This window comes from Centrocercus urophasianus, unplaced genomic scaffold (assembly GCF_019232065.1).
Source record: "Centrocercus urophasianus isolate 14NV4802_14NV808 unplaced genomic scaffold, USGS_Curo_1.0 seq_9, whole genome shotgun sequence".
In the NCBI taxonomy this organism is placed as follows: Eukaryota; Metazoa; Chordata; class Aves; order Galliformes; family Phasianidae; genus Centrocercus; species Centrocercus urophasianus.
The window spans coordinates 24,852,860-24,877,945 of record NW_024885532.1 but is presented as its reverse complement, the minus strand read 5'-3'; the positions used below and the strand labels follow the sequence as shown (position 1 = coordinate 24,877,945).

At 39.7% G+C, this 25,086-nt stretch overlaps 1 protein-coding gene across 11 annotated transcripts; it reads left to right on the top strand.

The window, feature by feature from the left end:
- Positions 1 to 460: 460 nt before the first annotated feature.
- NEK5 (NIMA related kinase 5) lies at positions 461 to 25,045 on the top strand. Of its 11 annotated transcripts, none has more exons than XM_042838856.1 (23): positions 461 to 542; positions 2,534 to 2,674; positions 4,413 to 4,509; positions 6,473 to 6,570; positions 8,121 to 8,204; positions 8,312 to 8,382; positions 10,635 to 10,721; positions 11,540 to 11,594; positions 12,505 to 12,705; positions 12,801 to 12,873; positions 13,426 to 13,556; positions 15,340 to 15,539; positions 16,373 to 16,439; positions 16,768 to 16,887; positions 17,017 to 17,100; positions 17,230 to 17,334; positions 18,767 to 18,847; positions 19,569 to 19,637; positions 19,758 to 19,881; positions 20,078 to 20,215; positions 21,192 to 21,329; positions 23,129 to 23,216; positions 23,604 to 25,045. In XM_042838856.1, the coding sequence occupies exons 2-23, from the start codon at positions 2,558 to 2,560 to the stop codon at positions 23,860 to 23,862; spliced, it is 2,487 nt and encodes an 828-aa protein (XP_042694790.1). In that variant the 5' UTR covers positions 461 to 542; positions 2,534 to 2,557; the 3' UTR covers positions 23,863 to 25,045. The 11 variants fall into 11 exon arrangements, with proteins under 11 accessions (XP_042694790.1, XP_042694791.1, XP_042694788.1 ...); XM_042838857.1 differs by having other exon boundaries at positions 13,423 to 13,556; positions 23,132 to 23,216; XM_042838854.1 differs by having other exon boundaries at positions 13,423 to 13,556.
- Positions 25,046 to 25,086: the final 41 nt, after the last annotated feature.

Genomic DNA, 25,086 nt, shown 5'->3' with positions numbered 1-25,086 from the left:
TCCGAGTGTGCAAATTGTCTGTATGATGTAACTGAGAGGGAATTGCACGGCTTTGCGCAGGGCGGCGGTGCAGTCACCACCCCGGGGCTGCTCAAGAGCCGCGTGGCACCGAGGGCCGTGAGTGGGGACGGGGGGACGGGTTGGTGGTCGGACCGGAGGGGCTTACAGGTCTTCTCCAGTGTTGCACAGCAGGGTTAACAGGTCGTGTCTGGAGGGCGTGTTATGAGAAACATGTAGCTTTGCTAATTGAAGCGTTGTTCACACATCATTAATCTTATGATAATACCTTGGGGCGAGCTTTTGCCTTAATTGCCTCCCTGACCAGAGTTTTATGTACATCATACGCACGTACGTAAACTCACGTGTTCCTAAACAAGGACTAACTTTCCCGCTCTGATACGGAGACAAACTAACGCTGTACCATCAGCTCTTCCAGCCGAAGCATAGCCCGCGGCTCCAGGCCCACCTGGAAGTCTCCTCCTCCTCCGCTTTCTCCTCCTCCTGCTGGCCGCGGTGCTCCGGAGCCGGCTGGGCGCACGCAGGTACCGCGCTCCGCCGTTCGGGCCGAGCGCGACAGCGAGGCACGAGCCCAGGGAAGAGGGGCTCGCGCGGCGCTCCCCGTCGCCATGACGACGGCACCACAGCGGGCGGGAGGGAGCGGTGGGGGAGCCGTGGCCGCCGAGCTGCCTCCTCACAGCTGGTGTCCCCGGCAGGGGGGCCGGCCTGGGGCCTCGTCCCGGGGAGAGGTGGCTCGGGTGGGAGTGGGAGGCGGCACGAGTGGGTGCGAGGGCCCCATAGATTGAGGGAGCTGCCTGCTGTTCCTGACAGGAACAGCGTGGTTGTCTGCACACCTCCCCTGGCAACTCGTAGTCCAGCTAATACATACAACTTCAAGGCGTGTGCGTCTATTAGCCGTGTTAGTTTGCTTGCACATGGGTTGCAAATACCTTTGGCAGTCATTGCCAGGAGTGCAAGCTAAATCAACAAGCAGCGTGTTCTGTGTTTATTTTGCCCGTTAAAGAATAAGTGTGTAGTATTGGTAACCTCTAAATATCATCAAACTCCCAAATCATTAGTCTTACATTGTATTTTAGGCTGCCTTTTCTTATTTCTTTCTTTCTTTTAATTTTAGTTTGTGCTGGGAGCATGCTGCTAGTCCTGTTTAATATCTTTATTGATGATCTGGATGAGAGGATTGAGTGCACCCTTAATAAGTTTTCAGATGACACAAGATGGCTGAAAGTGTTGGTCTGCCCCAGGATACCAAGGCCCTACACAGTGTCACTGGGCTGAAGCCAATGGGATGAGGTTCAAAAAGACCAAGTGCCAGGTCCTGCACTTTGGCCACAACAACCCCAGGCAACGCTACAGGCTTGGAGCAGAGTGGCTGGAAGACTGTAGAAGAAATGGACCTGGGAGCATTGGTTGATTGGTTGGCTCAGCATGAGCCAACAGTGTGCCCAGGTGGCCAAGAAGGCCCTTGGCAGCCTGCCTTGTACCAGAAATAGTGCAGCCAGTTGGAGCAGGGGGGTGAACGTTTCTCTGTATTCAGCTCTGGTGAGGCTGCACCTTCAATAGTCACAGAATCATAGAACGGTTTGGGTTGGAAGGAACCTTTAAGATCATCTAGTTCCAACCCTCTGCTGTAGGCAGGGACATCTCCCTCTAGACCAGGTTGCTCAGAGCCTCATCCAGCCTGGCCTTGAATGCTTCCAGGGAAGGGGCATCCACAGCCTCTCTGAACAACCTGTTCCAGTGTCTCACCTCCCTCACAGTAAAGACTTACCTCTTAATGTCTGGTATAAATCTATTCTTTGCATACTGTGTTCAGTTTTTTGGTCCTGTCAGTACAAGATACTGAGGCCATGGAGTGTGTCCAGAGAAGGGCAACAAAGCTGTGAAGGGTTTGAAAAACAAGTCTTATGGGGAATAGCTGAGGGAACTGGGATTGTGGAATCTGGATGAAAGAAAGCTCAGGAGAGACCTTAATGCTCTCTACAGCTGCCTGAAAAGAGGTGGTGGTGAGGCAGGAGTCAGTCTGTTTTCCTGTGTAACGAGCAATATGCTTTAAGTTGCACTAGCAAAGTTTCAGCTTGGCTATTAGGAAGAACAGCTTCTCAGAAAGAGTGGTGATGTGGTGATGCATTGAAGCACATTGCCCAGGGAGTTGCCATCCCTGCAGGTGTTCATGAAACGTGTGGATATGGCACTGAAGGACACTGGGTGTCATGGGAATGGACTGATGGTTGAACTGGATAATCTCAGTGGTCTTTTCCAGCATTAATGATTCTACAATTCTGTGTTTCAATCTTTCCTTTATTTGATGCTTATTGAAAGTGCAGGTCCACAATTATTTGCAGACTTCCAGAAGCTAACAGTTGGAGGCAGCATCAGCAGCAGTAATAAAAATATGATATAAATGTGCAAAAAGTTCCAGCACTGTAAGGCAGTCTCTATTTTGGCAGTCCATACTCAGATGTTAAAGCACTGACTACATGCTATACTAACTTGGGTATTCATTTTTTTTTTTTAGCTACTGCTTTAAGACAGAGACTTCATGGATAGATATGAAATCCTTAAAAAAATTGGAGAAGGATCTTTTGGCAAAATATTCTTGGCGAAAGCAAAAGTGGATGATGAGCAATGTGTTATCAAGGAGATTGATTTAACCGAGGTAAAACTGCAAAACCTGGATGATAACAGTAGTTATTGACCAAATTGTGATGATTGCATTCTGCTAGCATGTGTACTTGGGTGAAGTCTTACCACATTTGTAGATGTGTCTTCAAAGGCATAGTTGAACTTTTTGGACTCTGTGCTCTTTGACTGCCATTTTAGTGATTTTTCAAATTTAGAGTAAATATTTTGGTGTTAACACTTTGTTTTTCACTGTGTTTTTTTTTTCTTTTCAAAGCTGTGCTTACTAAACATTGTAGTACCCGATTTAACTTTTATAGCAGATGATTCAGCTACCATGACATTTTGCTAATGAATTAACAAGGCACAGTTCTGTGACACATTTCTATAAACTTTTCCATTCCCCCTTTTTTTTTTTTTTTTTCCCACATCCATGTTTTCAGACATGAGTGATTTACAACAGAGTCCTTCCAATTCTCATTTATTGTGTGTGGCAGTTTGGTTTGTCTAACTGTATAACTCAATTTGTATAACTCAAAACGTCCATTCTGTAGTTGTCGTCTCAGCTACTTGGTTGGGCTCCGGCCTGCTTTAGAAGAACAAGGATGCTGTTTGTTGTGCTTGAGAATTCTGTTCTAGACTGAGGTGAATTGGGCCATAGAAGTGCTGTGTTTCTTTCTGTGGGCTGAAAGAGTGGCTAGCCCAGGTATCAGAGTAATGTCCTCCTATATCTACTTCCAGAAGGACAGGCAGTTGAACTCCCAGGAATTTCAATAGTCATTTTCACTGGGTATCTACGTGCTTGTGACAGGTCTTGTGTTCTGGGCCACACCAGTGAATTTATGGTGTGTGAGAGAACCATAATAGAAGAAAACTGGTATGTATGAGGCCTAGAAAGAACTATATAACCTGCAGATTCAAGCCCAGAAAAAAAAAAATTGATTTGATTTGGTCATTTCTAATCTTGTATTTCAGTGTATGCAAAATAGAAAAAAAAAAAAGTGAATATTTTCTTGTAGTTTATCCCAGCTGTTAAACAAGAGCTGGTTACAGAAAATTCTGACTCTGAAGTTGTAAAATTTGTCTGATGTTGTAGAGTGTGTTTCTTTCTTGTATGAGCTGTGTCTCTGTGTGTCTTTTCGCCTTCTGAATCTTTTGAATCATTTAGGGTTACATTTCATATTTGTTTCTTAAGAACGAGAGTAGGAGACTTATTTTTACAAATGAAATAGGACACTTTAATAGAATCTGTGTACTCTGAAGCATGAGTTTTAAAGGAATTATATTGATAAAAATGTAATTGCAACCAAATATGTCTTCTATTAACTGTAACAGGGTAAAGATTTTGCTTGAAGTGTTGCAAGAACTCATAACAGTTGTAAAACAGAACTTTTTTCTTTATTTTTTTGAAATTACCCTTATTAAGAATACAGAATCACCCTGACCTGTACTCTTCAAATATATAAAGAAGGTTTAACTTTTTGTTAACTTTGTTAACTTTTTCATCAACTTAGTAGTAGCATCTGTGCAAAAAGTTTAAAGCTGTCCATTTGCCCATGTGTAAGATGTCATCATTTGATAACGTTCCAATGTATTTCCAAACATCTGCTGCAAATAGGTATTTCAAACTGTGTGTACATCGTGTTTTATAATGTTTCTGCATCACCTTGTGGCAGTCTTACTGTATTGGTAGGAATGCTTTGACACCAATGTAACTGCTTTTGGAAAGAGTTAAGTATATCACTGCTAGCATGCAGTTTCTTAATTCTTTGTAGATGCCTGTGAAAGAAAAAGAAGCCTCTCAGAAAGAAGTCATTCTTCTGGCCAAGATGAAGCATGCAAATATAGTAACCTTCTATGCTTCTTTGCAAGGTTTACTTTTAACATTTGTGTTTTATTTGTGACCGTAGGGGTGAAAGGCAGCAAAGTCTGGTTTGTTCTTACTGACCAACACGAAGCGTGGGCCCAGCACCTTATTTATCAGTAGGGACCACTTCCAGCTCCTAAAAATGAACACAAGGTATCAGCTTTAGTCACTACTTTCTCTCTTCACTGAGTGGATGGGACATAAAGATCAAATGCTAGATCCTGGGATCTCTGCATTGCTTTAGCTGAACTTTAATCTTGACCTTCAGCAGAGATCCAGAGTTCTGTCAGACTTTCCCAGGATCTTCAATAGAAGAAGAGTGCTTTGGAGTACTGCAGGAAATAGGTCCTGTGGGCCTTTGACTTGTGGGATACCACACTCTGAGGTATCCCTAAGCTTGCAGAAAAGTTTTAGCTTAGAATTTGAGGCTGAAAGAGAGAGCAGAGTGGCTTTCAGACAGAGGTTGATGCTGGATTTTGGAGGGCCTGTGAAGAAAAATGAAGGCTGGTGTCCATGGGGAGCATGCAGTTAATGTATGATGCAGGTAGAACTTACTGTACACCCTGAGACCCCACAGTGGGGTTGGGCCTCCTTGGGGTCCACAATCTCACAGGCTTTTGGGTCTGGGACCAGAACTGGGGCTGTAAGAGGCTAACACAGGGTGGGGTTTGGGAGTGTGTTGAACACTTCCCAGATTTCAGGAGCAAAAGCCTTACAAGTCAGTGCTAGCTGCAGTTTACAGCTATTGCTTGGGAATGGAAACAAATGAGGGCCCAGGTTTACTTTGAGTCCTTCCCTTTTGAGATGGGGACTAGAATCAACCAAGATTTGCATCTCCTTTTTCATTTTAGAGCTGGAAGTGATCCCAAGTACTGGTGAAAGCTCAGCTTTGACGTAAGGTTAGTACTGGGCAGTGCAACAATCTTTGTCCCAGGTTATTCTGTGATTCCTGGAGGCCCACAGGGAGAAGGGGGTTTGTGCTGGGGGAAGTGAAGCTTCCGTGGCTCAAGTTATTCTAGGATTTTCTGAGTTCACTGTAAGAAGAGAACCAGGAGCCACAAAGAGGATTGTCCTCTCTTGAATATTTGTTTGAAGATGGGTACCTGTTTCTAACAAAGACTGGGATCAGGCTGTGAGCTGGGACAAGGTAAAGGCCTGCCAACAGTCCAGGACTTGTGGGATTATGTTACTGTTGGTTACTAAGACAGGAATCTTTTCCATGTCAACAGTAAGCTCACGATTACTCATAATTCGCAGTTATTCATAATTACTGTATGTGTCCATCCCTGATTTTAATGCAGTTTCTACATGCAGTCGTGTTTTCCTGTTGTGAGGGAAGGAAAGCTTTATAAAGTCAGAGTTGACATAGGACTGAAAGAGATGGAAGGAAGGCTGTTCTTCATAAAAGCTAACTCCCTATGTTTATTTTTCCTGCTGACATCTGTCATAAGGAATGCCTTGTGGAATGAATACTGTACTTACTGCTTTTGTTCAGATTGTTTTATGTGATCAGGATTATAAATATTTCAGGGAACATGCTCATCTGGTAGTCCTCTGGACTCCAGAAAAATCAGAACAGGGTGAGTTCTCATAGTAAATAGCACCTGGTGTTTATTTCTGCTATTGAACTGCTGCTTTCAGCCTTTTCCCTAGCACTGACTGTATACTTAATTTTTATTGGGAAATTAGCATTAGCTGTAAGAATATCTGGCTTCTTCTATCAGTGTGGTTTCTTGAGGTGTATCTCATGTATTTAATGTACTGGTGAATCTCCATTTAAATAAATGTTCATGTCTTTCTTACTTTTGCATCAGGTGACACTGGAGGTATCAGTGTTTAATCAGTCACTCTTTGAAATGGAGGAGTAGGTAGAGGATTAATTCTCTTAATCGAAAGACTGTAAAAATGTGAATAATTTATTGCTGTATTAATGAGTACTAAAGGAAAAAAATATACTTTTCCTTTCAGAAGAAAACAAGCTGTATATTGTGATGGAATACTGTGATGGTGGAGATTTGATGAAGAGGATAAATATGCAGCACGGAGTACTGTTTGAGGAGGACCAGGTGAAACCAGTTAACCAAGGACATATTATGTCAAATGTTGTTTGAATTGTCCAGTCCTAGCAACTGTTTCTGTTATGAACTGTTACAAAAACTGAACATTTCTTCGATGAGTTTAATGGCAGTTCAGAGTTTGCTTTTTACACTATTTTAAGATCTTACATGAATTTATTAACAGTATTTTGATGCCAGTTTTATTCCTCTTCCCTTTATTCCTTCCATCGTGAAGGCACATTCCATTTAGATAAGTAGTATACCTGCTCAGCCAGGTTTATTTTACAAGGGGTTTTGGAGTTACAAGGGGATATATGATGTATGAGTTCCTCATTCTGGTGTGATTTGCATCATGACATATCGTGCTTTAGAATGAAGTCAGTGGTGAATCTCCCATTCATTTTATTTGGGTTAGGTGTTTTCTGGTGCCATTTAAACTGTTAAACCAACCCAGAGAAACAAGGCCAGAATTCTGATTGCTTTTGGAGCATATTGACGTGCGTTTTAATTTGTAAATAGGTATGTTTGAGTGGTATTGCAGTACACAGAAGCAGAAGTTCCCACTACTTAGCCTGCTCCTTGATCTTTTAAGTAGCTTTAAGCATTCTGAGGGAAATCTTCCTACATATTGGACTTCGAATATTGAACTCGTTATTTAATTGCATGTAGTCTTCTGCTCTTGCAGTTACAATGAAAACTTGTCTAGATACTGGATAGACATATCTAACCTGTTAGCAGAAATGTACTCTAAATTTTATGACATTACTTCTTGCTTAAATTGGAAAAGAGGAACTCCATAGCATAGTATTTATCTATTTATTGTATCAGCTCCACTCAGGGAATCATCTGTGAAACAGAAAGCATTTCTGCATAAAAGATTATAGAAACTCAATTAAAGTCTTCCAGGACCTTCAGTTTTCCTGAAGAGAGAAACATGTAAGCAAGTCTTACTTTTGTTTCTGAATTAAATCCAGTGGCTCTTATTCAATAAAAACCATATATAACTGAAGTTGGATATAGACTTAAGAACTATCTGGGGTTAAGGATAAACTTGTGTGATTACTTAATAACCAAGTTCCTTCATAGCTCTGTTTTTTTAACCACATTTCAGACCTGCTTCCTCTTGTTTCTTTATCTCCAGACCACATTTGGTACAATTACAAGTATTATAACTGCTTGGTATGGTATCCATTGCTGAGGATTTGGAAGACACTACCCAATTCTGCCTTAGTTGTTGTTGTTAACTCATTTCTAAAGATCTAGTCTTCTTTCTCTCCTTTGACATAATTATTCAGTCCATACTCAAGTGATGGTCTTGTCACAGTCAATGAAAACTTGACTGGGTTAAAGAAAGTGGGAGCAGGTATTTATATCCATCTCTTGATAGCACTGAAAAAAAAGGAAAAGTCTATGGCATTGATTTTAGTCATTTGAAAGTATTATTTCTTACTGTTTTCTATCATCTGTTTTCTATGTATTTTAGATTTTGTTGTTGTCTTTGTTGTATATATTTCATCCACACAAATTTACACATATCTGTCCATTTATCTTTACTGCAGATTTTGAGTTGGTTTGTACAGATCTCCTTGGGCTTGAAGCACATTCATGACAGGAAGATTTTACACAGAGACATAAAATCACAGGTAGTAAAAGTGAGATGGGAAAAGGAGTGATTTTATCTTGTGAAAAATATGCTCAGGAAGCTCTGCTTGGTTTCATTTTCACATATCAGTTTCTTCTTCTTTTTCAGAACATTTTTCTTAGTAGTAACGGGAAGGTAGCAAAGCTTGGAGACTTTGGCATAGCAAGACAGTTGAATGAGTAAGTGCCTTTTGTGTTTTGTATGTGATCTACACCAAGTATGACTCTTTTTTGAATGTTTGGAATGTAACCTGCATGGGAAAATTGTCTGTGAATTGTGTTTGGTCTAGAATATGAAGAGTCTGTCACTGTATTTTTTCCCATTAGCCTGTAATGTGCCATGCTGCTTGAAGCCACAGATCCTTATAACTCTCATCATAGGCTGTTTCTCATCCTATGCTACATAGAGTGGAGAAGCCTCAATCTTTCACTGTTCCTTATGGAACCGACATAACAATATTCTGCAGTCAGAGCTGCTGTTCTTGCAGCTTTTGGTGATCAATTCTAGTGCTTTGGAAAAAGCAGTGAACAGCATTAAAAACTTAGGAAAGAGTATAAGAAAGGAGTTTGTACAGTTCATACTACTTCTTTTCTTAGAATGTTCTCCAAAATTATACTAATTTTTTAAAAAAGGACTAGAACCCCTCCTCTGAAACGTTGAAGTAAATGGCATATCATGGCTTGCATCCATGTGGCTGAACTCTGTTCTCTCAAAGACAGTGTCTGTCTTATCTTTACTGACTCAGGACCAGCGTGCCTTAACCTATGTAATAGCCAGACATTGTTTAGGGAAAGGTTTTTTGGCCAACACGTGCCAGGGGTCATATTAATTGAAAAAAAACAAACAGTGATTGAATTTGGTCCCTTTTTTAGCCTCTTGATAGCTCTGACCTTGGCAGGATCTTTTGCCAATGATGTTTTGGTATTTCATTAGGTATCTTATGGAAAGATAATTTCCTCTGTTCATCGTTTTGTAGGTTATCCTTCTGTTATCAGTCCTTAGGTGCTTTGTACTCCATCTGAAGCAATGTACTTGTAACTTCTCCTATCCCTAAACTAAATTAATCTAAGCTTAATCATGTTACTGCATACGCAATAACTGTAAAGGGAGCAGATAGCTTTAGCCAGCACAGACAAGTTGTGCATTCTCTTCAGATGTACTTAGCTGTGTTCATGTGTGAGATCCCTTTATGTATTCATCACATGAATGTGCAGCACATGTAATGTCTGTCAAGGCCCTGTCAGATTGGCTTTGGACTGAAGCCTGCATAACCTTGTAAGTTTGTGGTACATCAGAGCTGGGAGGTCTCAATGAGAGCTGGAGTATAATGAACTTATTTTGGTAGTATCTTCATCTAAGCTTCCTTATCTGCAGGGATATGCTGTGCCATTATTTTAGCTGCAGTCTCCATCATCACTAATACCTTTGTGGTGTGCCCCTTTTTGAAGCACAAACCCACTGGCAAAGCCTCAGCTCTTCACATGTAAAATACTAGTGCAGAAAACGCCTACCTTCAGAAGTGTTCTGAGGATACCTGCTTTGAGGCTTGGTCCTACATGGTGGATAGGAAGTAAACTCCAGAACTGGAGTACTGAATAGGTATCAGGGACTATAGGGACAAAAATATTTGGGGCTCTATAGAACCTTTTCTCGTATAACAAGTGATTTTAATTTCTCAGTCTCTTTTCTCTCCCTCATCTGTGATACACAAAGGCATTTTCATCTCCATTCTCCACTTCCAACTGCCAGACAGTGTCCAATATTTCTACTTTCAGTTCAGTGTCCTTGCCACCTCTGGCACTCAGAGTTCTCTCTAAAAAGTGTCACTTCCAACTTTAATTGACATCTAGTGCACAGTGAGAGGAATCACAGTCTGTGAGTACCTTCTGACTTCCCAGTGACTCTTGATGACACCCACAGAATAGATGTCTGAAAGAATGTGAAATGAATCCAGGTGGTGTTATTTGGCTATATACCTACATAACAAGTCAGCAGCAAAGATGGAAACAGAATTCACATACTTCTGCTTTAGTTTCTGAACAACACTTCCTCCTTTATCTTGCTTGCATGACTGACTACCACTTAAATATTCTTACTTCAAAGTCAGAGACTTCTCATATTTTGATGTGTGGTTGATGGCTTTCAGAATTTTATGCTAATGTTAATAATTCCTTGAAAATGTTGATTACAGTGCTGATAAAAAGTGGGGGAAAGACAATTCTTGTGCTTTCTGTTGAAGTGCAAGCACTGTATTAAAATAGTTGGTCATTTTTACAGAGTAATGGGAAATGCCTCTGTTTTTCTTGGAGTGTTCCACTGAGCTATTACTCAACTACATTGAGAGCAGCTATGATATGCCCCGTGGAGTCTAACTCGATTGCTTGCAGACATTTTCAGTGTACAAGCCTTTTTGTTTATTGTGTTTCATTAGCACGACAGAGTTTGCCTATACATGCGTAGGGACCCCCTATAATCTGTCACCAGAGATCTGTGAAAATCGACCATATAACAATAAAACGTAAGTCTCTGTTTTCTTCCTATGCTTGTGCATGAGGGTGTGCAGTCACAAGATGACTTCTTTTCATCATGTTGTGCTTTAAGTTAGTATTTCTGCAGGACACCAGAAACTTCACACGTATCAGCTAGAGACAGCTTTGCTCTTCAGTCTTGGTAGGAACATTAAGCAGACATAGTTTGTAGCATGTGCCTTTTCCAATGATAAGGATAGTACCTGGTTGGGTACCAGAGAAACATTGGTGCTACAATTAAAAAAACCCAAACAAATGTAAGGTTTATATTTTCAGTGCATCTTAAGAAGAAACAAAAGGTGCACCAATACTCATGTCTGATGGAATAATGCTAGTAAATCTGTGGCACAGATAACCTCTCTAGAGAGGTTTGCTGTCTGCTGGGGGCCTGCATTCATTGAGAGGAGGATATCAGGATATCAGGTATGATAAAGGTAGCTGACTGCTATCCCTGCCTGGTCTTTCAAGCTAGGTTGCATGAGACTGCAACCAGGATATTAAAAAATATCAAAAAAATCTTTACATCCTTTGGGAAGGTGTTGAAGGAATCAGCAGTGCAGGTGGTGTTCTCCTCAGTCCTTCCATTTGAAGACTGGGATGTGAGCAGGAGGAGGATGGATCTTTGCCTATGTTGGCAATTCTGCCTGTGGCAAAGGCATTGGAACTTGATGATCCTTCTGGTACCTTCCAATCCAAGGCATTTTTTGATTCTATGATTCTATAAATTTGAGAGCTGAAAAGAGATACTGATTACACGTAAATAAATATTAGTGGCTTTTCATGAAACTTTAATTCCTTTTGTTCACAGAGATATTTGGTCTCTTGGCTGTGTGCTCTATGAGCTATGTGCACTGAAGCATCCTGTAAGTACCTTATAATTAGATCAGTATCATATTATTAAAAAGAAAGTGGACAGCCTAGAAAATTTGTAGAAATAACAGCATTAATTAACTATTGGAATTGATATTTAAGCATGACTGCCAGTGTTTAATTTTTTGTATTGTGTCTGTTTTGTGCATACCAAACTACAATGTATTGTGATTGAGTCAGCTGAGTTGCATCAGTAATGAAAAATCAGCTTGTGCCTTGGTTCCTGAGAACACAGAACACAGAGGATAAGTTGTGTGAACTGAGGCTTTGAAGCTGAATGCTGTGAAGGCAGTATGTATGCAGGTCTCTGCTTAACAGCTTTTGGCAAGATTAATCTTGTGTATTTCTGGAAAAATTATGTCTATGTTGCTGTATAGCAGTAGAATATGAAAAACTTCTTCCGAGTACCAAAGCTAGCACACCTCCTGAGTCACACAGCAGAAATAAGGAACATAACCAGAAAATCCATTAAAAAAGTGCCTATGTTAATTTTTCTTCAGCAAACTACAGGTGATGAGAACTGATTTCTGAAGAGATCGCATAGCACAGAGCTGCTGTCAGCAAGTGCCTTTTTTCATGTTGAGATATCGGCAATAGGGCGACAAAGAGCAGTCTTAAGTTTCACCAGGGGAAGTTCAGGTTGGGTATTAGGGAGAAAATCTTCTTTGAAAGAGTGGTCAGGCCCTGGAATGGGCTGTCCAGGCTGTCACGGTCCCTGGAGATGTTCAAGAAACGTGTAGATGTGATGTTAAGGAACATGGTTTAGTGGACAGCACTGGAGGTAGGAGGATGGTTGGGCTAGATGATCTTAGAGGTCTTTTCCAACCATAATGATTCGATGATTCTAAGGCATCACTTCCAACCAGCAGTACTGTCACCTTTTTATGTTTTTCACTGATCAAGTTTGAAGGCAATAGTTTGCATCAGCTGGTGCTGAAGATCTGCAGAGGATATTTTCACCCAGTGTCTCCCAGATATTCGTATGATCTGAGGATGTTAATTTCCCAGTTGTTTAAAATATCTCCGAGAGATCGACCATCTATCAGTTCTATTTTAAGGAAGCCCTTCTTGCAGAAGCTTGTTCTAAGACATTTGCCCCCAGAGGTGAGTACCTTGTAATGCTGCTTGGCAAGAGGAGAATGTGTATCATAGTATAAAACAGTTCTGTCAGATACTTATGTTGCTTATTGTTAACACAGGAAGAACTCAGTCACACTGTGATACAGAGAAGGAAGCCTTCGGGATCACTGCCTGAAGTCAAGATGATGCCAGGTAATGGTAATGTTACTTAACATTGGTTCTACACTAGTGTTTGTTAGTTACAATGTGGTTGATGGTGATAACTTTCATCAGCAGTCTTTATTGCACATTTGGATATAAGAGTTTCAGCCAAATCTGAAAATAATACAAGGAGAGAACTGAAATAGCAGAAACATTCACCCTAGACAGTGCATCGCTATTCTACCTGTTCAGGAAGAGACCACAGATCATTTGCAGCACTCAGTTAGAAAAGCTGCCATGTGGTTCTGGTTTACACAGGTCTCCCTTTTATTTATTGTACTTCTTTGCAAAACTGATTAGTAAAATCCACGTTACGTGAGTGTGACAAGTTACACTGTTTCAAAACCATGTCATTCTAAGAATGAAAAGCAGAGTGCTCGGGAACTGAGAGGTATGATAAAATATGATTCTGTGATGAAAGGATGTAAGGAGTGTTTATTAATTCAGCCTGTCAGTGTTAGGTTTATACACCCTACTATGCTTTCCCAGTGCATCGTGTAGAAAGCAACGATAGTAACCTTTTAATATTTTATTTTTAAAAAGTTTGTAAGCTTCAAAGAAGGAGAGTCCAGGACCAAATTCTTCCAGGATCTGAAATGGTAGCCCCTATGACAACGCAGGAATTATATCAAAGAAATGAATGGAAGCCTTCTTCAAGAGGGCAACAGCTTCAGGTACTGTTCATCCACATTCTCATAACATTTAATTATCATAGAAGATAAACTCCTAATGTTAGAAGAGGTCCTATTAAATTCAACCTAATGCCTGCATCCATCATCCAAAAGATGTTAAACTCTATCTGGCCCAGTATTGACCCCTGGGGTGCCTTGCTGGCTGGTGACATCCAGCTGTGTAGCATGATCAGCTCAGAATCAACATGATTCAGCCAGTTTTCAATCTACGTTGCTACTCCTCCAGCACATTCTTGGTCAGCATTTCTTTGAAGATGTTCTGGGAGACACTACCAAAAGCTATTCTAAAGTCAAGGTAGGCAATAGCTGCTGCTCTCCCTTTGTCTACCAAGCCAGTCATTTCATTGAAAATGGCTATAAGGTCAGTCAAGTGTGATCTTCCTTTTGTAAATTCATACTGACTACTCCTGATCACCTTCTTGTCTTTTCTGTGTCTGTAAATGATTTCCAGGATAAATTGATGCATCACCTTGCCAGGCATCAAGGTGGGGCTGCCTGGCCTGGAGTTTCCTTCTTCCTGCTTTTTTTGCAAGATAGGAATGACATCTGCTTTCCTTCAGTCCTCAGTCTCCTTTCATGTATGGTCTCATCTATGTTCAGTTTCTGATGTGTTCTCTAGTCTGATCCTCTTCCACCAAGAGTGTGTCTTCCTTGCTCCAAACTCTCTCCCTGGTCGGAAGGCCCTGGGATTCCTTAAGGCCACGCTTGCTGCTGAAGTCTGAGACAAAGAAGGGATTCAGTACCTCAGCCTTTTTCATTCTGTAACTGTTCTGTATCACCAGGCATTCACTGCTCACAGTTCTCAGTTTTCCTATTTAGATGGTCTGATTTAGTTTTCCTGTTGGCATTGGATTGCCATACTCATGGACACCATACTCTAAAATTTCCTATAATGAGGCACAACATGTACCCTTTCTGAAGTTACCTCTTTTTTAGGAATATTACTGGCAGTGGAAAATTTTTCTTCTTACATAGATATGAATCTGTATTGTGCATTAATCTGCACTGTGCTGTGGGTAGAGGTGCAAAACAGGGAGGAATAGATAACGTATTTACTGGCTAAGCAAGGGACCCTGAGATGCTTTTTTCAGCTTTTTTCTCATACACCATGTGATGTTTTTAGTCTCCCAGTGTGGAAAAGTTCATTGATGTCTTGTTACACTTCTTTTATATCATGCAGCAGCATGTGACCTTTCTCTTGGTTGTTCTTATGAGATGGAAAAGGCAGTCTTGTTGCATATTAGAGATGCAGGAAAGTTGCATCACAGAAAGGACTTTGAGAAATGAGAAGCTAACTCCCACAGGCAGATAATCAAAGAGATGCTGACACGAGCAGCACAGTGCTCCCCAGAAAACATTAGTCTGTGTGTTTACTGCCCCAAATGATGTCCCACGTTCCCACTGCTGTCACATATAAGACTATCCTGGAATTATCTCAGTGTTCTGGACTTTGGAACAGTGGTGTGGCTCAAGGACAGCTAAGTTACAGGGCACAAAGCCCTGACTCACACAACATGGGCTGCTGTCTAATCACAGGAGATGATGGAACAGGGAAAAGAGGAGGACAGTAAAATTACATACACCCTGTGTGTAACAAGTTATGAAGTTTGTGAAATGATTTTGAGAACTTACACTAACTGTACTTACACTAAGTTACACAGACTGTATTAAAATGCAACTCAGAATGGGGAGGATAGGAAATAGTTCAAACTGGTATTGATACTAATGAAAACAATTAAATTAACATCCTTTATTATATTTTCAGCCACAGAGCTCCAGATTTAAGATGGCACAAAGGCCAGAAAACATTAGAGTACATGGCCATTATGGTCATTACTATGATAAACTCGACAATTTGCAAAGGAAAATTAATGCATGTTATGACCTTTCTCACATCAGCCAAAGAGCAGAGGAATATTATAAACTAAAAGGACAAATTGCACCTCCACCCCCCCCACCTGAATGGTAAACCTTTCTCATTACTTCCTAGTAGTGAACTGTCACTCATTATTTTGAGTAATCAGTCTTCCTCTTTGGGTAGCACTGTAATTATAGCTTATGTAATCTTTCCTTCTCTGCTTGGTCTTTGATAATTTTTGCACAGGTCTATTGTACAACACTGGAACTCCTGCTCTTCTCAATCCAGAAGTTCCTTCTGAATGTATTGTCCTGATGTTTGAAATTTCATTATCAAAATGTCTCCCATACCTCATCGAGTGAAGAGTAAAACACAACCTTTCTGTAGACTTTCTGACCATATCAAAGATAAACATTGTCTTTTCCTCCCATCAGAAACAGAATGAACTAAAGAGCAAAAGCTGTTCTGTACTGAAGGGGATGGAGTGGGAGACAAGCCATGCAGATGTTGTTTTTTGGAAGCCTATATTTTGGTTTTAGTTATAAAGACCTGCTCTTCAGCGGTCTGTGGATTTCAAAGCCTTTCTTTTATAAAGCAGAGGTAGAAACTTTCTGAGAGTGCCTGTCCATTGACCACTTATTTTGAGGATCAGGAAAAATGACTTTATTCTCATTAACATTTTCACATACCATTTCTCAAATAAAAGGTGAAAAGGTACTCTGCTCTTCAGAAGGCTAAGATAACCAAAATAATAGGAAAGGAGCTGCCCAAAGAGTGTATGTTTTCTTTTTGCTATTATACTGTTGTCTTGTATTTATACATATTTTATCCATACGTATGCATTCATGTTGTACAAACAGAGCTGGCAGAGTATTGCTTGTGCACAAGATAGAATCTGTGAAATAAAATGCAGGATAAGGATGTCACTTTCTTCTCTCAGGCCTGCAGAATACCTTCAAAGGCGCTTTGAAGCCCAGCAGTACAAGATTAAAGTGGAAAAACAGCTGGTGAGTGAATACTGAATCAAATCAGTGACAGAATCTGAATGAAAATCCTCAAGATGTACTGATGTCTTTCTAATAGACTGTAACAGTGACAGGTAGAAAGTTCTGCTCTAGCAAATTTGTTGATCTGCTCTACAGTGGTCATCTTCGGGTTTTATTTTTAATGTAAAACTGTAACAATGTAAAATTCTACAATGACTCTTACTTCCAAAAATACGCACTTGCCTTACTGCACTCCTCAGTGGAAGAGGGAAAGTGAATTCAGTGAGCACTGAAGAAAGGATTCTAAGTGAAAATTCATTTGCTTTGGGGTTTGTTTGTGCCTCCACAGGGGCTGCGGCCATCCTCTGCTGACCCATATCATGACCAAATGCAGATGCAAAACATAGATGAGGAGCATCTCAAAATGCATCAGCAGGACACGTCTAGAAAGAGTGAGATGAAAGAACAGGTAAAGAAGATGTTTTTCTTAGTTGCTTAAAGCTGTTTCCCTACACTCCTCAACAGTGGTGTTCTTTATATTGCTGTTTCTCTATGCCTTTCTAATAAATATGCATTCTAACTTATTGTTGTTTAATAGGAGTACCTGAAGCAGTTGCAGAAAATTCGTGAAGAATACCACAGCAATATGAAAGAAATCAGATTAAGAGCAAGGGTACACCAGGTAGCAAAGCAGTCATATTTCCTTTCCTATCAAACATATATGCAGTCGTATTTCCTTTTCCTTTTTCTTTTTTAAGGTAATACACTTAATTAGTAACTGAAATGAAAATTTTATCAATATGTTCCTTAGGAGAATCAAAAAATACAAGATAAAACCTTTCTGGTGAGTCAAGGGAAAACTGAAGACCACTCTGAAACCAAAGATACAGCTGGAATAAGAGGAGAGTCACTTGAGGTATGAGTACCATCCTATAGTCTATACAGAACTTTTTATTCATAGTCTTTGATTCACTCTCTGGGACTATTATGGAAAATGTAAAGTCTAAATCTTAACTGATATTTGTACCACATATGAAAATATCCCTTGATTTCCTTCATGAGCAGCTTGGAAAGCTTATTTGGACTAGTTCTAATTCCGTTTGGTCACTTCTTCTTCCCCCTGTTTGATTATGGAAAGGTACTTCCACCTCATTTCTTTTTGTGGTGTGTTTCTTCTCCTTCCTTTCTGAGTGAAGGAAAAAGGAAATCACTCCCTGTAAATCTTCATTAGAATGCTGTACAGAAGATGTATTAAATAAGAGCTCAGAGTAGAACATGAATACTTCTGTAAGGAAGATGCTCACTTGGGGAGTAAGTTACAATCCAGTTTTATGTGGATTTCTTACCTGAACAGAAATTTGGGAGAAGTGGTAGTAAGAAGCGGAGCCAAAGATTTCCATCTGCAGGAATTCATCACTTCTTCCTCATCAGATACTTCCAAAACAGCCGCTGGAATGGAGCTTCAGAATCATTCCACTTTTACTTTGAAATAGTGGTGTGGTGAAAACCAGATGAGATTTCCAGACCACATGTAGTTCTACAGCAGTAATTTCAGGAGTGAAACACATGAAAGCGTCAACTTGTCAAATTATTTATCAGAGCACAAACTGATGGCTGATTTTGAAAGAACAGCCCTTGTGTAGGTGGTCGGATTCTTATGCCAGAATTTGTTTCATGTGGTGTAGGACTTTGTGCAGTGTTGAGTAGCAGGGGGCAGATTTCCACATAAAATGTGACAGACATTGCTACCCTACTGCAGTGATTCTTCAGTGATTAATGGATCCTAATTCCAGCTTTTACTAAAATGAAATCCCTTGCTGGGATAGGCTAGGCTATAGGCAACTCCAGCCACAGCTGGACAGAAAAGTAAGTTTTATGCCTGTTTGATGCCACCTTAATTTGTGGGCACTCCATCAACTGGAGAAACTCCACAGATGTTTATAAAATGTCAGTGAGTTGTTGTGGCTTCTCCTGATGTTGATGATGAGCAGATGTACAGCAGATCATTGATAGACATGTGTACAATCATTTTCTTTGCTTTTATGAGGCATGTTCTAACACAGGATTTAGGAATATGCAGAGGGATAATTAAGTAATTTTTAGGTGTTACCAGAAAACAAGATCACATGAAAACTAGACTTTGTACAGGTACAGGTTTCAGTTACAATATTGATTTTCATCATTTCCAAAGTCTGCCAGTATGAAACCAAGCAATGAATGGAATATTCTTAAAGACACATATATAAGGAAATCAGTGACTAGGTTTATTACTGAACCAAGTCTTTTTACATAAGGTATATACATATTCTGCTTCCAAATATTTTAAAGTTGTTGTTTTTCTCTCCTAGGGCATGGAAGAAAACTTTAAACAGGTCAGACTCCAGGACAGGCAAGACCAACAAAATCTAGAGAAGAAATGCAGCAGAAAGGTATCCGTACTTACCATAAGTTTTGCCATTTTATTAAATCTGTACAGTGATGCCACAGTAGCTCTGGAAATCAAAGTATTTGAGAACCAATTAGGAGGACCATTTGCTAAGTTTCTGTGACAAGACAGAATGACTAAGAAACATATGGCAGAGCTTTTCGGGTCTTCTGAGGGAGACCCCACTTAAATCTTACCAGAGAGAAATCAGTCCCCATTTGTTCATCTGAATATCAAACTGCTTGTCTGAACATATTTTTGTTCAACATTATTCTCTGCAGTGCTTTTTGAATTGTAAGAGGGGGTTGGAAATGAATGGGAATGCACATGAGACATCAGGAAAGTTTTGGACCATAAAATCATTCTGAAGTGGCCTAAAGGTGTTTTGTGAAGTGTTGCACTGAAACAGATTTTAATAATGGCTGAGAAACAGCGTAAGAACCAACTCAGTGTATTACAAGTATTTAAATTAAATGATTGTTAAAGACACCTTTTCTTAAAATCAGTGATGGCTTTCTCTACTGAATGCAGTCTTTTGGAAATATCCATAAACTGCTCTTTAGAACAATCTATTTTTGTCTTCTTTGATCTTGTTAAAGAAAAATGCTGCTAAACAGAAGTCATTTTTAACAGAGCAATGGTTTTCAAGTTTGTAGTTCTCTATAAACTGTGTGCCTTTAATTATGTACTTTAATATTTTAATGAAGTGTTTGAATTCTCTTTAGGGGGGAGTAAAATTTGAAATTAATTTAGATGTGTGTGTTCCTGAGGAAGACAGCATTCAAGAAGCAGAGGTAGGGTTCACTTATATTCAAAGCACTTACATCAGTAATCTGGAATGGTGACAGTAGCTCCATATCTAAGGTTTAAATGTTTTCATGACCATCATTCTCTACCTTGTTTTTTTTTTCCAGGTACAGGATAAACTCAATGAGATATTAACTTCTGTGGATAGTGAGAATCTTGAAGACAAATTGTTGAATGTTTATGAAAGTCCTATGGACAGGGCCTTGGGAGAATTATCTGGACACCAAACAGGTATTTCATAGGGAAATTCAATTGACTATGAGTCCTGAAAATAAGGTGAGAGCTAGATAAGTTCAGTAACTGCAAGACATAACAAGTTTATCTGATGTTTCTCTCTCACTTCAATATCTTATACCACTATCAATGTTTCACCTCCTGAAATCTATTTAAAAATGAAATAACCTCTTCCTCTTTTTCTTCTCTCTAGCATCCAGTGATGCAGGTGATACTGAAAAAAAAAGAAAGCATTGGCAAGCTGGAACACCCCAGACACTACTGAAATGTTTAGCCAATACTGATACTTCATCGGTATCTGTATGTCCTACTATGGCTGAAAATGAACTTTGTAAGAAAGTTTTTATGCTTTTCAATGAGCTAAAGTGGGGAGCTACTAAAATTCAGCCAGACTGCTCATTTAAATACCTCTGCAAACTTTTCCATACCAGAACATTCACGTGATCAAACGGGCTTTTAATTGGAAGGACACTGTAATAGTTGAGGTTATTGGATGTGTTAAACCACAGAACGAAAGAATTGCTTTCCCCTCTAATACTGCAATCATGTTTTGCTGCTCATAAATAGAAAGAGCACAGTTTTAGGAATCACTGTGTGACCTGAGTAATTCGCTGCCAGTCTGCAGTGAATCAACGCAGCTTTCTCAGGCGTAGAGCTGATAATACAAAAGAACTCTGGCAGTCTGTGGCCAAAGTCATCCAAGAGCGTGGTGGTGTTCTGGTTACCCGTGTTAATACACATCACGAGTGCATCCTTACGCAGATGTGACTGTGGTGGTTTTCCTTTTCTGAAGAGGTGATTTGTTTACTTTCTTGCAGTACCAGTGCATATATTCCCAGACAGAAAGGTAGCTTCAGTGACTGGGTGCTGTAAACAAAGGACTTGTCCAGCATCCTTGCAATCTCCCAACACCCCAGATACACAGAAACAACCTGAAGAGTTTGCATAGATAGTCAAGACAAAGCAAAATATTGTTAGGGTGCCACTTGTTGTTCCTTGCACATTAGGTGATGGACACAGGGAACAAGAGAAACAGGAACTTTTCGGAAGCTTTTCAGCTCCCAACCAACAAGTCTGAGAACAAGGACTGCTCAGTGAAGCTCTACCCATTTATTCCAGGATATTCAAGTATGCTTATTACTTGAACATAAACACTGGTGTTAAGAAATCTTTAGTGACAAACAGTCCGGACTGTCCAGTGTTGCACAAAAGGAAGAAATTAGAGTCAAAATCAGTTTAATTCTGGCAAAAGGCAGTGAAAAGCCACAGTCATGATTTAGTGACCTGAGAACCTTCCTGTTCTTCAGCTGACCATGTTGTTCTGCCTGAAGACATCACAGAAAACAGGAAGCAGTGGAAACAAACAGCCCCAGGGACGCTCCTGAACATCTTAGCAAAAGCAGAGCTCTGTAATGATTCCTTCATCCAGCTTAAAGAGGAAATAGGTAGGATGTCTGTTACTGTAAATTACACAAGGTTTTCTTCAGTTACTGTGTTACTGTGCTACTGGCAGAGGACAAGAAGCAGTACTTTTAGAAAATTTAGAAGCAATTGACAAATGAGAAAAGCATTGGCAGCTTCTGCCAGCAGCTCTGGCTCTGTCCTGCAGCAGTGCAAGTCCTCTTTCAGGATGTAGCTGTTTTCAGCAGATGGGAAAACCTGCTTACCAGCTATCACTTTATATATAATTCTTCATTTACCTGGGCAGAATGAGGTTAAGGTACTACTTGCAACAAGGCAGGAGATAGCACAAACCTGGAATTAGCCTCTGCAGCAGTTGAGATTGAAGAACCTTGTAAAAAATCTACAAATCTGTGCAAATACATGTATTTCTGTGGAACAGCTGTAAATTGTAGTACATAATGGCTCGTGAGTGGCTTTACATAGTCCATGCTGATACTGCTGACACTGAAACTGATTTCAACTCACTTATGCTGCAGCACATTTCTCTAAAGTAAGAGGCTGCTTTAAAAATGACATTTTCTATGCATCAGCACGTAGCTAAAAGGCAGAGAATTTTCTACAGAAAGATAAATGTAACCAAATGGTGTCGCTTTACACAGAGTTGCCAGTCTACTGAATGTTTAATTGGAAAACAGGAAGCCAAATAAATTGCATGCACCAAATTTCAATATTTTTAGTGGATCGTGAGAAATATCTTTCATTCACAGCAGTGCAGACAGCACTCTCTTGCTAATTATGCATCCCATACATGCTCCAATAGAATAACAAGCTTTTGAAAAACTGCTCCATCCTGAAGGCTTAATGAGGCTGAATTACCTTTCTGGAAACTGGCTTTAAAGCTTACACATAAAAAAAAAAAAGAAAAGAAAAAAAAAAAAAGCAAATCACTTTTCATAGACTCACAAGGTTGGAAAGGACCTGCAAGATCATCTGGTCCAACATCCTCCCATCACCTCTGCTACCACAAGCACTAAACCAAATCTCACAGCTCCTCATCCAGGCGCCTCTTGAACACTGCCAGGGACGGCGCCTCCTCCACCTCCCTGGGCAGCCACTGCAGTGCCTGACCACTGAGAGAAAAAGTTCTTCCTTATGTCTAATCTAAACCTCCTCTGATACAACCTGTGGCCATTTCCTTTTCATTAATGTCAGCAGCCCATAGAACTAAAGCAAGAATAAGGTCATGTGGGTATTCTTAAGTGCTATTCCTTTGAGCAGTTATACGTTAAAATACCACCCTCCTTCAATACGCAGTTCTGTCCTGCTACAAAAGTTGTCATTGTGGAATACATTGTTACCCAAACCGACAGATTTCAGTTGGACTACACACAGGATTCATCCCATGTGTACTGAAACAACCCTTAGAACAGTTCTCCCACTTCTCAGGTTGAAGTTGCCTTCCAGTCTCTAAAAGTGAGCAGTTTCAGCGAATCATAGCTACTATATTCAAGCAGTAATTTTCAGCCTTTCCCACACAGTATTCTCCTAAGTTTTCCACTGAAAATAGAGGCTGTTGTATTTGGTACTTAACCTCCCAACATCAGATCTGCATTCTTACTTACCCTTTATAGTCCTTTGGTTGTGGTCTGCAAACATGCTGGATTACACCGAGCTGAAGTTACAAACTGCTGACTAAAACATGCCATCAGGAATAACTGAAGTCGGTTAAGCACAGTACTGACAGTGCTGTATTCAGTGCTGTATTTATTTGCTATTATTTTAGATACTATTTTATAATTAGCTAATATGGAAATAAAGACATTAACCTTGTTGCCTTCAGAAGAAAGCAAGGAAGATGATTCAGAAACGTGTGCCTGTGTTGCTGTTGATGAAGGCAGACTTGAGCCAAGATCAGATGATGAAGACACGTAAGTCAAGCACATCAGAAATCAAATTCATACGATGAAGTTTTCATGAAGTGGCAGGATGTATTGCCTGATGCTCTTTTTCTCCATTCTTTTAAATTCATAACTGAAGAAAACTTGTTTTACAGTCTGCTAATGTACCTTTCAACTCTGTAATTTATTTTCAAAAGCTAATGCTGATGTTAAAAATGTTAGGCCTAAGTATTGACATGGCTGGTTCCCATTTAGATAGCAAAAGATCTCACAAAAAGAGGTGAAGACACAACTTAGGTTTTCTACGTAGCTTGTATATTCTTTACAAAGCATTGTAAAAGTCTCAAAGGCACTGAAACTAGAAACACTTGTAACAACATACACTTAATGAATACAGATTTCTTGCTTAATTTACAGGAATTTTGAAGACTCTGGAGATGAGCTGAGACATGAGCTGGAAGCAGCTTTGGAAAAAGCGGTAACGTCTTCAGCAGAGAGATGCACAGAGACTTCTGTGCTTTCAATAAATAAAGATCAAGCTCATGAAGAAAGCACAAGCTTACCTAGCAAACTACTTGAGAAATGTAATGATGAGTTAGAATGTAACTGCGGGTCACTTACTTTAGATGCAAATAATGGAAAAAGCAAGCAACAGCTACGTGATGCACAAGAATGATTACTGATTCAAAACAAAATTGTCCTGGAAATGTGAACTACATCAGTAAAACAATAATGATAAAAAACAGGTAGCTGTCAATAAATTCCAGGTAAATCAATTGCTTTTCAATAGTGTTAAACAATTAAGATGTTTCTTGACATTTTTTAAAGGAAAAAAAAAATAACATAAAAATAAATTTATAAATAAAAAAATAAACATTAAAAAAAATAAGCTACTTTTGGGATTACTACATGTTGAACAACTCCAGTCCAGAATTGTGTATGCAATGCACTTTCCTTGATTAATGTAAACTACCTGGGACATCTCTGACACTTGCCTGGGCAACTTCTGACTGCATACTCTGCAGCCTTTTTTATATCATGTCAGAAAGTCTCCCAGTCAGTGTATTTTATTTTCATAATCAATCAATATCCCATTTTAAGAAGCTTTTCCAGCTTTTCACAACCCCTCAGTACCATCAGTGCACCTTAGTATTTCATGTAGTTTCATTTATACTGCGCTGACTGCACCTCCAACTCAACTTATACAGCAGCAGTAAGAGGTCTTACTGTGCCATGAGAATTGTGCATTCCCCAGTTCCTAATAAAACTTAGGAAAGGGTTCCAGTGAATTAATTAATTGCCAATGATTAAACATGCGTTTTTCCAACCATATTTTTTTCACATACAAAATGTCATCAGTACAGGTGAAGTTTAAATAGAAGAAAAAAACATGTTCTAAAGTCTGATTTCAGTAGCTTGTTGCACTTTTCTTGTAGTTCTCAGCACAACCTAAAACATTGTTGTGATGGCCCAAAAAACCTCACAAACAGTGTTTCTCCAGTTTGGATATGAAAACGGATGCTTCATATTTTAACTTTTTGCTCACTTAGTTCTCAGTGTCATAAGCACTCTTTTAGAGCTGTGAGGTTTGTATTTGTGTGCTATCTAATTATGGTCTCTAATTTAGGCCCTCTTATTTCGTAGGAGCAGAAAATCTTTCAGTAGGATAGAACATGAGAAATACTATGCCATACTGTAAAGGATGTGAGGAAAGAGCTAATGTGAGGACTGACAATTATGATACTAAAAAAGCAAGCTAGCAAATTGTATTAGAGGAACTGCTATAGGTAATGAAATCACCAAGACTATATGAGAAACAGCTGCTTACATTTTTCTTCATTAAACGTAACTACATTTTTCTTCTCATGTTGTTGGAGTACTTAACTTTACCAATGGAAGA

Coding starts and splice junctions, on each gene's coding strand:
- NEK5 (XM_042838854.1), top strand. CDS start 2,558: ATGGATAGATATGAAATCCTTAAAAAAATTGGAGAAGGATCTTTTGGC. Junction 4,510..6,472: donor CTTCTATGCTTCTTTGCAAG/GTTTACTTTTAA, acceptor TTTTCCTTTCAG/AAGAAAACAAGCTGTATATT. Junction 8,383..10,634: donor ATAGCAAGACAGTTGAATGA/GTAAGTGCCTTT, acceptor GTGTTTCATTAG/CACGACAGAGTTTGCCTATA.